This window comes from Camponotus vicinus, unplaced genomic scaffold (assembly GCF_025532165.1).
Source record: "Camponotus vicinus isolate PSW18456_S1 unplaced genomic scaffold, iyCamVici1.0 SCAF_13, whole genome shotgun sequence".
Taxonomy (NCBI): domain Eukaryota; kingdom Metazoa; phylum Arthropoda; class Insecta; order Hymenoptera; family Formicidae; genus Camponotus; species Camponotus vicinus.
The window spans coordinates 11,303,134-11,315,559 of NW_028141949.1; the positions used below are offsets into that span (position 1 = coordinate 11,303,134).

General features: G+C 43.2%; 3 protein-coding genes across 8 annotated transcripts; 2 read left to right on the forward strand and 1 right to left on the reverse strand.

Annotated features, from left to right (window-relative positions):
- Positions 1–129: 129 nt before the first annotated feature.
- Positions 130–3,882, reverse strand: Ida (anaphase promoting complex subunit 5 ida). Of its 5 annotated transcripts, none has more exons than XM_083085778.1 (12): positions 3,741–3,882; positions 3,442–3,625; positions 3,283–3,332; positions 2,810–3,186; positions 2,530–2,683; positions 2,249–2,430; positions 1,990–2,106; positions 1,646–1,775; positions 1,268–1,570; positions 1,007–1,128; positions 656–926; positions 130–584 (listed from the first exon to the last, which is right to left on the reverse strand). In XM_083085778.1, the coding sequence occupies exons 2-12, from the start codon at positions 3,611–3,613 to the stop codon at positions 213–215; spliced, it is 2,250 nt and encodes a 749-aa protein (XP_082941904.1). In that variant the 5' UTR covers positions 3,614–3,625; positions 3,741–3,882; the 3' UTR covers positions 130–212. The 5 variants fall into 5 exon arrangements, with proteins under 5 accessions (XP_082941904.1, XP_082941907.1, XP_082941906.1 ...); XM_083085781.1 differs by having other exon boundaries at positions 3,442–3,563; positions 3,741–3,877; XM_083085780.1 differs by having other exon boundaries at positions 3,442–3,563; positions 3,703–3,877.
- A 718-nt stretch (positions 3,883–4,600) lies between these two features.
- Positions 4,601–6,896, forward strand: LOC145963729 (uncharacterized). Of its 2 annotated transcripts, XM_083085890.1 has the most exons (7): positions 4,601–4,756; positions 5,176–5,311; positions 5,383–5,502; positions 5,577–5,789; positions 5,891–6,062; positions 6,246–6,328; positions 6,859–6,896. In XM_083085890.1, exons 1-7 carry the CDS (start codon positions 4,742–4,744, stop codon positions 6,879–6,881), a joined length of 762 nt encoding a protein of 253 aa, XP_082942016.1. In that variant the 5' UTR covers positions 4,601–4,741; the 3' UTR covers positions 6,882–6,896. The 2 variants fall into 2 exon arrangements, with proteins under 2 accessions (XP_082942016.1, XP_082942018.1); XM_083085892.1 differs by lacking the exon at positions 6,859–6,896 and having other exon boundaries at positions 6,251–6,331.
- A 158-nt stretch (positions 6,897–7,054) lies between these two features.
- LOC145963984 (uncharacterized) lies at positions 7,055–12,259 on the forward strand. Its single transcript, XM_083086342.1, has one exon. It carries the CDS (start codon positions 7,055–7,057, stop codon positions 12,257–12,259), a length of 5,205 nt encoding a protein of 1,734 aa, XP_082942468.1.
- Positions 12,260–12,426: the final 167 nt, after the last annotated feature.

Below are 12,426 nucleotides of genomic sequence, written 5' to 3' on the forward strand. Positions count from 1 at the left end.
TTTAGCGAGTCTCTCCCTAATCATTTTCACTTCATACGTACATCAACACATGTAAGACAGCAAATAAGTGAATAATATGAACGAGAATGCGAGAAAAGGGGAATAATAATAAAAGAGAGAGAGGGAAAATTTTCTTTTTTGCAAAGAAGAACCTTGTATCTCTGTTCTCCTTCTTTTCATTTTTATGTAAAAAAAATAGCCTCTTATAAATTTTAATACAAAAACAGATTGGTAGAAGTCATTACGTATTGTTCGCTTAGTTGACGAAACTCGAAGGCGCAACGATTACGTTCAAGCAGAAGATCGATTTCATTGTAAAAGACAGCTTGCAGATGCAAAGTGCTCTTGACCTTCGCGATGGCGTTGACCTTCATGAAGAGCGCCTGCGCTTTCGACAGAGTTTTTATTCCGGTTAAGATCGCCTCTTTCCGTGTCTCAGAAGACTTCTCCGACGCCGAAGCTATTAAACACTTTCCATACAACATGAACGCCTTGCCTTGATCGTAACAGCCATCATGACCTAGGATTGTGGGAATAGCTTCCTCCACCATATTCAAGGCCAATGTAGGCAAGCCCATTAGCAGCTAGAACAATTAAAAACGACAACGAATTCGATTAGATTAATTCAACTTAATCTCTAATAGAGAAAACTCACTTGTATGTTAGCGAGATGCATCTTGACGAGCGCTTTGTAATACGACAGATGATTTCGTGTGGCTAATTCCAAGGCGGAACAAAGATGCACTATGCAATTAGTGGAGATCGCTGATCCGTTGCCTGGCGAGGACGAAGCGCACATAATCTGGCTCGAGAGAAGTATCGCGCGTATTATATATAACGAAGTCGCATCTGCATTCTTCATGATAACATTAATGTACTCGAGTCCCTTTGGAAAATCGCCTTTTGCCAAGCAAACTTCCGCCAATCTGGAAATTATTAGATTAAAACATGCAATATCGTCCAAATGCAAAATTACAAACACACGTTTATATAAAATTTTTTATACTTGAGTTTACATTCCAATTTATCTAGACTGGAAATACTTTTAGCTATTGCCTCCGCCTCGCTCCATTTCTCTTGCCTCATCAGTTGCGTAAACATATGCAACTGTTCACTCAGCATCCACATCTAAAAAGCAGTAAAAAAGATATTCCTCTTCCATCACTTAAAAAATTCAGAAATTGATTCGTGTCTCGATGTATTTTTAAAGCAGTCATTCCTCTCTATGTAATCTTTTGCGATATATCTTATCTATTAAGGAACGTACCTTGTTGCAAGGACTGTTGGGGAATTTCTTCTTGGCATGAGTTAGCACAATATCCGCGAGAATATATTCGCCCAATTCGATTAATATATTGGCGATAGTGACAATCGCCTGGCATGTGGGCGGCCCATTGAACACGTGCTGTTTTTTATCACCTGTATTGTGGAGAAGCAGCAATTGGGCGCAAAGAGAGGCCATTTCCGTTTTACCATAGTATGCCCATAATGCGGATTTCTCCGCAAATGTAATGGACATTAAGTCGGACATCGAATGTTGACAATTTAACATGTCCGACTTCATCAGTATCTGTAATAAAGTGGTTACGAATATATAAATTTGCGTGTATATCGGCATACAAATTGTTCTCGACTAGTTACATACATCGAATACTAGTGAAGGATTCTTGGCCTCCAGGGCATAATTATGAGCATGCGAAATGAGGCTTAAGCCTGTCGTATGTGTAATTCCAAGCAAACTCGCTTTGCCAACCGAGCGTTCTATGAGAGATCCTCTAAATGATAGAAAATATACATGTAAATATATGATAAATGTAACTAAAAAAAATTTTACAAGTAAAAATATTTATTAATAACACTAAGATTTTGATTAATATTCATCTTTTTATCGATTTTCTTAGTTACTTGTTTATTAATAAGTTATATAGACAAAAAAATGCTATAAAATATTTGTGTGATAAAATAAGAAAACTTTCATTTTTAGCTTACTTATGCTCTTCACTGGTCAAATAGGATACCCAAGAATGCGCGAGCTGCAAGCACACGTTGTCTCCAGCTTCCTGAGCTAATTTAATAGCTTCCTTTAAAGCGTACTGAGCTATTTCCCTTTCCAAGAAATCCGCGAGTATTACTTCATTGTGAAACAAATATAATACTATATATAAACGATACAGAAACCATATTTCTTTCATTAATCAAGAAATAAAGTTAGAAAAGTCTTGAAAATATAAATAAATTAATTTATTACTTGTGGTTAAATTGAGCATGTAAAACGGCCAGATTGAGTGCAGCATATCGAAATGTACGAGACCGATCTTCGGGTGTGGATCGGTTTTCTAAAGGTGCCAATCTATCAAAACAGTGATACAGACTATCCACTGCTCCGCAAAAGTCACTCACGCGAATGCAATTTAAATAACTTAAATAATGCTAAAACAAAGAAACCATTTTTGGTTTAATTATTATATTAATTTACACACAAGGAAAAATGTTTCATTTATATTGATTTTGTATCATATTTATACTCACCGCATCTGCATTATAAGGAGTAGATTTTAAAAGATCTTGAACAAGAGCTTGTAGCTCTATTGGTGGCAAAGCTTTATGCTCGTCAGTCTGTAATGCATGTGCTTGCTGTGCTACAAGTAATTCTGCTTGTCTTCCACCCCAAATGGTTTTTGCTCTAATGTAAAAGGCATTATTATTATTTATTCAAAATAGCACATCTTATATAATTTAATGTATATTATGTATATAATGTAATGGCATATGTATGTAGTATTATAAATTTCTTGGTATATAAACTTACTTGTGCGGACCAGAATCTCCTTGCTTATTGATTTCAGAGATATCAGAGTTTTCTGGATTATTGACTTTTCTCTCAACGTATTTTTTAAAATCATTATAAAGAGTAACTACTTGATCAAAGGCTAATTTTTCAAAAAAGATAAGCATCCTACGAACATACAGCCCATGAACAGAATTCTTGTGCAATGCTGGTAAAGATAGCGAATGATCCTTGGGTTCCATCAAACGACGAAGACTATCGAATAAATCTAACAATCCATCTACTCCTTTCTCATACAAAATATCCAGCTCTACTTCTAACTGATCTGCAAATCGATGTAAAGTATATTCTGGTTCATATAACATATTCAACAGAGCAGTCAGTTCCATGTCTGCTGACTGAAAATAGACATTAATACATAATATAGAGAATATTTTTCTTATTATTTATATAATAAAATATAATATATAATATATATATAATAAAATGATTACCTGAATTAGTTTCAATGATGCTAAACAAAAATCACGTCTCTCCACAATTGCTAGAAAATATTATCAAATTAGATTAACAAAGTACTTATCTCAACGTGTATTAAAACATATCATATAATTTAATTATAATAAGAATACGATAAGAAACGTGGAATATACCTTTTGTAGTTTCATTACAATAAACTTTAATTAAAATAACAGTTGCTACTTTGTATGAAGTTAGGTTCTCCTTTTGAATCTTCTTCACGTTGCCATCGACAGTCACAAAATCCTTGGACATTCTGTTAAATATGTCATTCACCGTATGTAAACGGCTATCGTTTATCGACATCGTTTATCCTCTCTTTTTATGAAATTTATTACAAATTTTTTACTTTCATGCATATGTATATATAGTAATAAAAACAAGTATCATATAACCTCTTGGACCTATATTTTGCCTTGATGAAAAAACCGACCTGATTGGACCACGACTAAAGCCCCTTGCACAATGGCTGCGTTCAGCAGGAAAAGCTGCTTTGCAACTGTTGTAAAATTCGTGAATCTGATTGGTGTATGCTCTTAGATCCAGTCAAAATTAAGAGCATACACCAATCAGGCTCACGAATTTTACAACAGTTGCAAAGCAGCTTTTTCTGCTGAACGCAGCCAATGCTAATGGCCATCAAGCGTCGTCTACAATGAGATTTTAAGGCGTAAGACTTAAGAAATTGACCAATCACAATCAAGTATTAAGAGAATACTCGACTGTGATTGGTCAATTTCTTAAGTCTTACGCCTTAAATCTCCTTAAAATCTCATTGTAGACGCCGCATCACACATAAAATTCCATAAGCACGTAAGACGTAAGCGTAAGGAAATCGACCAATCACGGTCGAGTATTGACCCCTCCAAGGGACCAATATTCGACCGTGATTGGTCGATTTTCTTACGCTTACGTCTTATGTGCTTATGGAATTTTATGTGTGATGGCCATAAGCAACAGGCAATAAGAACAGAAATAGCATTTATTCTCTGCTTCTATTGGCGAATATTTTCTGTTCCGCGTATTTATTGGTGAATAGTTTCTATTCCTTATTTCTATTGCCTGTTATAGGGAGTCAGATTATTAAAGACCTCCTATTAACTGTCGTTCGATGCCGGGTGGATTGATACATTCAGTTTGTCTTTATAAAAATATATTTTACAACAAAGGAATTTACAACTATGGTTTCAGTCTTTGGTAACTTACGTCCGCTTCGGACGACGAGACACACTATCTTCTTTTCTTCTTCTTTTTCTGTTTTGGCACTGGGCAATATTATTTTTTGCCCATGCTGCCAGATATCTTCTAAGGCTGCGATTTCATTACCTATCTGACGCTAGCGTCTAGTCGATCACGTGACCTCTTTTTGGACGCTAGCGTCAAAAGAAAAAAGCTGGATTTGTTCAGCTTCAAGCGTCAAGCAGTGCCTCAAAAATGTCTGTAGAAAACGTAAGTAATATTGTTATTATTTATTTATTTATTACTCATTACATTTTAATAATAACAATAAATTTGCATGAATATATTTATGATAATTTCACGACGTAATCAGTTAAGTATTTTTTTTTAAATGAATAGAAAATTCAAAATACATTTTTAATGAAATAAATATTTAATTGATCTATGAATTGATATATGAATTGATCTACTAACTTTTATGTAAATCATTAATATTAAATAGCAATATTTATAATAGTTTAATTTGAGTTATAATTCCAAAGACCTAACCTAATCATATAAATTACTTCCAAACATTATGTCCAAAAATTTCTTATTTTAACTATTAACATCAGAACATGTAATATTGTAATTTACTTGTAATAATAAAGTGTATAAAATAATATCTATTATATTTTAATATTCAATAGGAATTTGAAATGGTGCAAACATGTGGGCTTTGCGAAATGGTCATTCCCATTGAAAATATTAATACTCATCCTTGCTTAGAAGGATATTCTAAATATTATGTTGATAATTCAACATTATACTTTTATCCAATGACAGGTACATATAACAATCATAATGACAGTGCCTGAGGATTATGCAAATTATTTCTATATGACGCTTTGTTACAGATGACGGACAAAACATAATAAGAAAAAGTTTAATTGAGAATGATGAAATAGTAGTAATAGAGGCAAAAGAAAACAATAAAAAAAATTTATATAATAATTCTAATAAGGAAAATTTGTCAAGTAAGAAATATAAATTGTAATCACTTAAAAATAAGATGTAATATTAAATATATAATTTTATTTTATTTTTGCAGATAATCAACATTTAAAAAGGAAGCTCCCAATGACAACCAATATTCCAGAACCAAAAAGAAAATTCAAAACAGGTTTGTCATTCGACGAAGAAGAGCTGTTGATTCTGGAAGTACAAAAACGAGAAGCGTTATGGAATTTCCAATTAGATATTAGACAAAGAAATCCGAAAGAAAGAAATAAATTGTGGCAGGAAGTTTCTGACGCATTAAATGGTAAAAATAAAAAAGAGAGTCTTGTTTTTTAAAAAGCTTTATATATTTCTTCCAATGTTTTTTTAACATTTTATATCTAAGATGTCATTACATTTTTTTAGGTGTAATTAGTCCAGAAACAGCTAAAAATAAATTTAAATCTTTACATGATACTTATCGTAAAATTATTCAATCTGAACAAAAGGCAAGTGGATCTGCAACACCAAATACTACTCGCTTGTGGCAACATTATAATAATATGGAATTTTTGCGTGACTCTTGTTTGGTCAAAACGTAAGTTTTGCTTTCGTATTTATTAAAAGAGTGCATATGTAAAACAAATATTTAAAATTTTCTATTAATTTTGATATTATTAAAGAATATTCAAATTAAATTTGAATTATGAAATTTAAAAAATTTACATATGTGTACCTAATAAATTATATACATATTTAATTATTCATTGATACATTTTAGCACAGCATCAAATATTCCTAGAACAAGAGCATCGTTCAATGATTCGGATCAGTCATCAGAAGAAACTAGGAATGTTCGGTCAGGTATATAACATTTATATGAAAATTTATATTTGTCTTTTATATATGATTGAGATTGAAAAAAATATTTATAAATGTGATTTACCTATTGTAATCTATTGTATACACATTGTTCGAGATCGAACTTCATTATCATTAATTACGCAAGGGAGCGCCTATCCTGAAACTAAAATTCGCCGCGTCGTAAGAAATCGTGGTTTCTCTAGCCGCAGATCATAGCGCGCTTTCAACGGGCGCGCTCCACGAGTAAGACAAGGACAGAAACAGCGATAGGTCGTTAGACGAGTAATAACAACACGACGCAGCAAAATTCGATTGCGACCCTTTCGCTCCAACAACAGATTCGAAAAACGTTCGTTGCGTTCGCGAAAAAGCAGAACCGTGAGACTCGTGGAGTAAGGTGCGCGCTGGAAAAAGAGATTCTCGTTGCTTGCGAGTAGTTCCGTAGCTTGCGGAAATTATCTTTTCTGCCTGTAATTAAGATCAATAGTTGTAGTATTATTACCTTTTTGTAATTTTTATTGTGTTTGTAGAAAAAGGGAAAAAAAATACATAATTCGTGTACATTTGAAATTGACTATTGGCGTAATTCGGAGTCCGTGTCTCGCACATAATTCTGGTCCTTCGAGCCGGATCACAGTGACCGGTCTGCTTAAAACGTGTGAGTGCGACAGTGGCGTGCTTCCTTGGCGCTTCTAGGGTGACCGCCTGAAAAAACCGAATAGCAGAATGAGCCGTAAAGTGGAAGCTATGGCCGATGCCGCGGCCGAGCTGTACGGGAAAATCGCGCGCACGCATGAAAACTTAATGAAGCTGGGTTCTGCCAAAATTACCGTGGGAGCGGTGGAGGCGCGTCTTCAGCTTCTAGAGCGATATTGGTCCAAATTCGATGCGTTGAGCGATGAGCTGCTGGATCACTTAGATCAGATTAGCGGGTTGGACTACGTAAAGCTGGATATACCGGCGATGGCTGAAGAGTCTTACCTGCTGAATAAAGGCTCGCTTCTCGATCTGTTGAGCAGCCTTAAGGAGAAGGCCGCGGCCACACCCTCGTCTGCGGAGACCGAGACCTCGGCCCGGGTGCCGCGAACCACACTACCTCGCATCCAGTTACCGCACTTCTCGGGGAAATATGAAGACTGGCCAGCTTTCCGCGATCTGTTTCTCTCGATCATAGGACGAGACTCGGCTACGTCACAGGTAGAAAGGCTTCATTACCTGAAAACATGTATAAAGGGTGAGGCCGAATTGCTAATCCGTAACCTGACCACTACGGGCGAAAATTACGAGCGGGCGTGGAAATTATTGAGCGACTATTACGAGAACAAGCGTTTAATAGTGCGCGCGTATCTCGCCAATTTCCTCGCCCTGCAGAGGATGAAGGGTGAATCGGCGTGCGAAATGCGGAAGATCTTCCATTGTCTCAAATCGACAATCCATTCGCTCGAAAGTATCGGTCGGCCCATTACTAGCAGCGAGGATCTATTCGTGTATCTGGCTGTCGAGCTCCTCGATCCACGATCTCGGCGCGGGTGGGAGACGCTAATAAGTGATTCTACGGAACCACCGTCGTATACAGTTTTGGAGCAATTTCTCGACCGCCGGTTGCACACCTTGGAGTCGATGTTGCCGGGCAAATCCGCCAATTCCGCCTCCGCCGCAGGGACATCAAAGTTTACCCGCAGTCATCACTCGCGGAAGCAGGAGAGCAAACCAGAAACCAAACGCGGCCGTTGTTCCCTGTGTCAAGGAGATCACTTCGTAATGTTCTGCGAGGATTACAAGAAGAAGACTGCTCAGGAAAGGAAGCAACTCGTCGAGGACAACAGTTTGTGCTTGAATTGCCTCGGCCGACACCAGGTGAGCGAGTGTTCCTCAAAAAAGTCTTGCTCAGCGTGCGGATCCCGACATCACTCCTCGCTGCATGATGCTAGCCGTGACCATGAGGTCGCGCGATCCTCCCATGTGATGCAGGAGCCATCGAAGAGACCTGTAACCGTGCTCCTCGCCACCGCGCGCGTTCGCCTCGCGGATCAGTATGGCAATTGGCACGACGCTCGCGCGCTGGTGGATCAGGGTTCAGAGTCGTCACTTATCTCAGAGCGCCTGGCACAACGACTGCGGCTGACCCGTTCGCCTGTCGCAATATCTGTATTTGGAGTGGGCGGACAGAAGACGGCCGTTGCCCGAGGTCGGGTCTCCCTGTCTCTATCGCCACGAAGAGGGGGGCCCGCGTTGTCGGTCTCTGCGCTAGTGTTGCCGCGTCTTACCATATATGCTGGAGGAGCCAAAATAGTAAGGAGCGCCTGGCCTCACCTGCAAGGACTGGAACTGGCCGACCCTGAATTCTGCTCCGATGACCCGGTGGATCTGCTCCTTGGCGCTGAAGTATACGCCTCCGTCTTAAAGCAAGGTCTTCGGAAGGGAGGAAGTCTCGAACCTATAGCCCAAAACACTATGTTGGGATGGATCTTATCGGGGGCGGTGAGTGATTCAATTTCAGAACATCGTTCATTCTCTCACCAGTGTAGAGTCGACACGGATCTCGTCGGTATGGTGCACCGGTTCTGGGAACAGGAGGAGACACCTTCGACTGGACCAATCCTCTCCAAGGAAGACCAGGAGTGTGAGGGGTACTTCGTCCGCACTCACGCGCGACGACCTGATGGGCGTTACACAGTTAGACTCCCGCTCTCCGCTCCGCTGTCGGATCTGTCCGAGACTCGCCGAGCAGCTTCTCGGCTCCTGAAACAAATGGAAGTGAAATTCGCGCGTGATCCTCCGTTCTACGCTCTTTATGCAGACTTCATGCGCCAGTATGCCGAGCCGGGGCATATGACGCCTGCTCTCCCTCTCACGGGCGCAACGCCTCCAGTCGAAGCGTGCTTTCTCCCGCATCATGGCGTGATGCGCGACTCGAGCTCGACAACGAAGTTGAGAGTGGTCTTTAATGGATCGACCGCTGTAGCCGGAGGAAAAACATTAAACCGCTGTTTAATGACCGGACCGAACTTGCTGCCTGCCTTGTCCGACATACTCCTGCGTTGGCGCCGTCACCGCTTCGTCCTCGCCACCGACATCGAGAAGATGTTTCGACAGATCGAAGTGCATGTACAGGATAGAAATCTTCAACGCATCCTGTGGCGAGAAGGCCCGAACAAGGAAATACAGGAGTACCAGTTGAATACCGTAACCTACGGCTTATCATGTGCTCCTTACCTAGCCATCCGTACGCTGCACCAATTGGCGGAGGATGAAGCTAATAGTCTTCCTCTGGGAGCCGCGGCCCTTCGAGAGGACACTTATATGGACGACATCCTAACGGGCGCCCCGAGCATTCCGGAGGCCCAGGACATTAAAAGGGAACTCGTTCGGATTTGCACGGCGGGCGGCTTCCCGCTGAAGAAATGGTCGGCGAACGATGCCTCGCTGCTCGAGGACCTGCCGAAGGAAGATCACCTACAGCGTGAGTCTCGATGGTGGGAGCCAGGCGAAAGTCATTCTACCTTGGGACTTCGTTGGCATCCTCACGACGACAGCTTCGCCTTCGCCACGCAGCTCCCTCGAGTCGAGGTCGTGTCCAAGCGAGAGGTTCTAGCCCTGGCCGCTAGACTATTCGATCCCTTAGGCTGGCTCGCTCCCACCACAGTACGCGCAAAGATACTCTTCCAAGCGACGTGGCTGCTAGGCACCGATTGGGACACCCCGCTACCCGATGACGATGTTCGCCAATGGCGCGAGTTCGAGGCGGAGTTGCCGCTCCTGGAGGAAATCCGAATTCCCCGGTGGCTAACGTGCGACATCCCTGGCAGCCAGCTGGAAATTCACGGTTTCGCCGACGCCTCGGAGAGGGCGTACGCTGCGGTAGTCTACCTGCGCACGAGAGCTCCAACCGGAAGAATAGAGGTAAGATTAGTCAGCGCCAAGACTAAGGTAGCGCCGTTAAAGCAGGTATCCTTACCTCGCCTGGAACTATGTGCCGCTACTCTCCTCGCCAGACTGGCGCTTCATGTGGTAAGAACTCTGGAAACCAACAACGCCTCCATTTTCTTGTGGTCGGATTCCACCGTAACACTCGGCTGGATCAAGGCCCATCCGGTCACCTGGAAAACATACGTAGCGAATCGCGTAAGCGAAATCCAGACTTCGTTACCAGGCGCCCACTGGCTACACGTTTCCAGCCGCGACAACCCGGCCGATTGCGCCTCACGAGGGTTAGCTCCGAGGGAGCTAGTGAAATTTTCATTGTGGTGGAACGGTCCACCTTGGCTCTGGATGGATGGCGAACGATGGACGACTCCAGCCGACGACGCCGTCGCAGACGGACTGCCGGAGCGCCGTATAAGAGCTCACGTCGCCGTTCCCGCCGAGGAAAAGAGTATAGATCCTGATCTCCTGACCCGGTACTCTCATCTCAATCGGTTACTCCGAATTACCGCCTGGTGTCGTCGCTGGCTACCTCGTCAGCGGGCGTCACAGCGGTGTATATGTCGTCCTTCCGGACACCTCACTCCGTCCGTGCTCCGCGTCGTCGAGTTGGAGGGAGCCAGGCTGCAGTGGATACGCCAAATACAAGCTGCGCATTTCAGAAGGGAGTTAGCAGCCATCAAACAGGGCGGGATATTATCTGTGCGAGGGCCTCTTACCAAACTGAACCCTGTCCTTGATGAGAACGGTGTCCTTCGCGTTGGCGGGCGGTTGAGGAACGCGCCGGTACAATACGACGCCAAGCATCCAATAATCTTACCGGGCGCATCACACTTTACTCGGCTCATCATCGAAGACTTCCACCGGCGGACCTTACATGGCGGCGTCCAGCTGACTCTAGGGGCCATCCGTCAGGAATTCTGGATACCGCGAGGCCGGTCTTTGGTCAAGAGCCACATACATCGCTGCGTTACTTGTTTGCGATGGCGGGCGGCTAACCCTCAGCCTCTCATGGGAGATCTACCAGCCTCGAGAGTGACCCCCGCCCGCGCCTTTCTAAGCGCGGGTGTCGACTACGCCGGCCCAGTGTGGTTAAGAACATCGAAAGGACGAGGACATCGAGCGACCAAAGGCTTCATCGCAGTCTTCGTTTGTCTCTGCACAAGGGCTGTGCACTTAGATGTAGCCTCCGATTATTCCGCGGACGCTTTCCTGGCAGTGCTTCGTCGCTTCGTCGCTCGGCGCGGCCTATGCCGCGATCTTTACAGCGATTGCGGAACGAATTTCGTCGGCGCTGATGCACAATTGCGGGAGCTCTTCACGCAGGCCAGCAAGGAAGGACAACAAGTCGCGACGAGACTTGCCGAGGACCGAGTTCAGTGGCATTTCAATCCACCGGCGGCACCCAATTTTGGCGGGATCTGGGAGGCTGCGGTCAAGTCCGCAAAGCATCACCTGCGACGCACTATCGGTGAGTCCACCTTAACGTTTGAAGAAATGGTCACACTACTGTCACAGGTCGAAGCCTGCCTCAACTCTCGTCCGCTCCAAGCCTTGACGGATGATCCTGAGGACCTCGGAACGCTCACGCCGGGACACTTCCTCGTGGGCTCGGAGCTTAACGCCGTACCGGAACCCTCCATTGCGGGAGAGAAACCAACTCGGCTTTCACGGTGGCAACACCTACAACAAATGAGAGAACATTTTTGGAACCGATGGTCGACGGAGTATCTGCATACCTTGGCTCACCGCCCGAAATGGTTCCGGTCGAACGTGGATGTTCAAGTCGGCCGTCTGTGTCTTCTGCGGGGAGAAACCACCCCGCCGAATAAATGGCCCCTCGCACGGATCGAGAAGTTGCACCCGGGTAAGGATGGACACGTGCGAGTCGTTGAGGTGCGAACTTCATCATCCCGTCTTACCCGACCAGTGAACAAACTCGTCCTTCTCCCGAGCAGCGTGGCCCGAGAAGACGAAGCGACCGAGGAAGGCGATCATCTCGAGTAAACCGAGCGACCACTAATCGCCCCCAAAAAAAAAAAAAAAAACATTGTTATAGATCATCTTTCCTTAAATATCACGCATACAAAAGGCCTACCTAAAAAGCGGCGTTATTCTGCGAAGCTGAACTGCAGGTAGCGGAAGGCATCACTCCGCACTTATCACAGCACCTT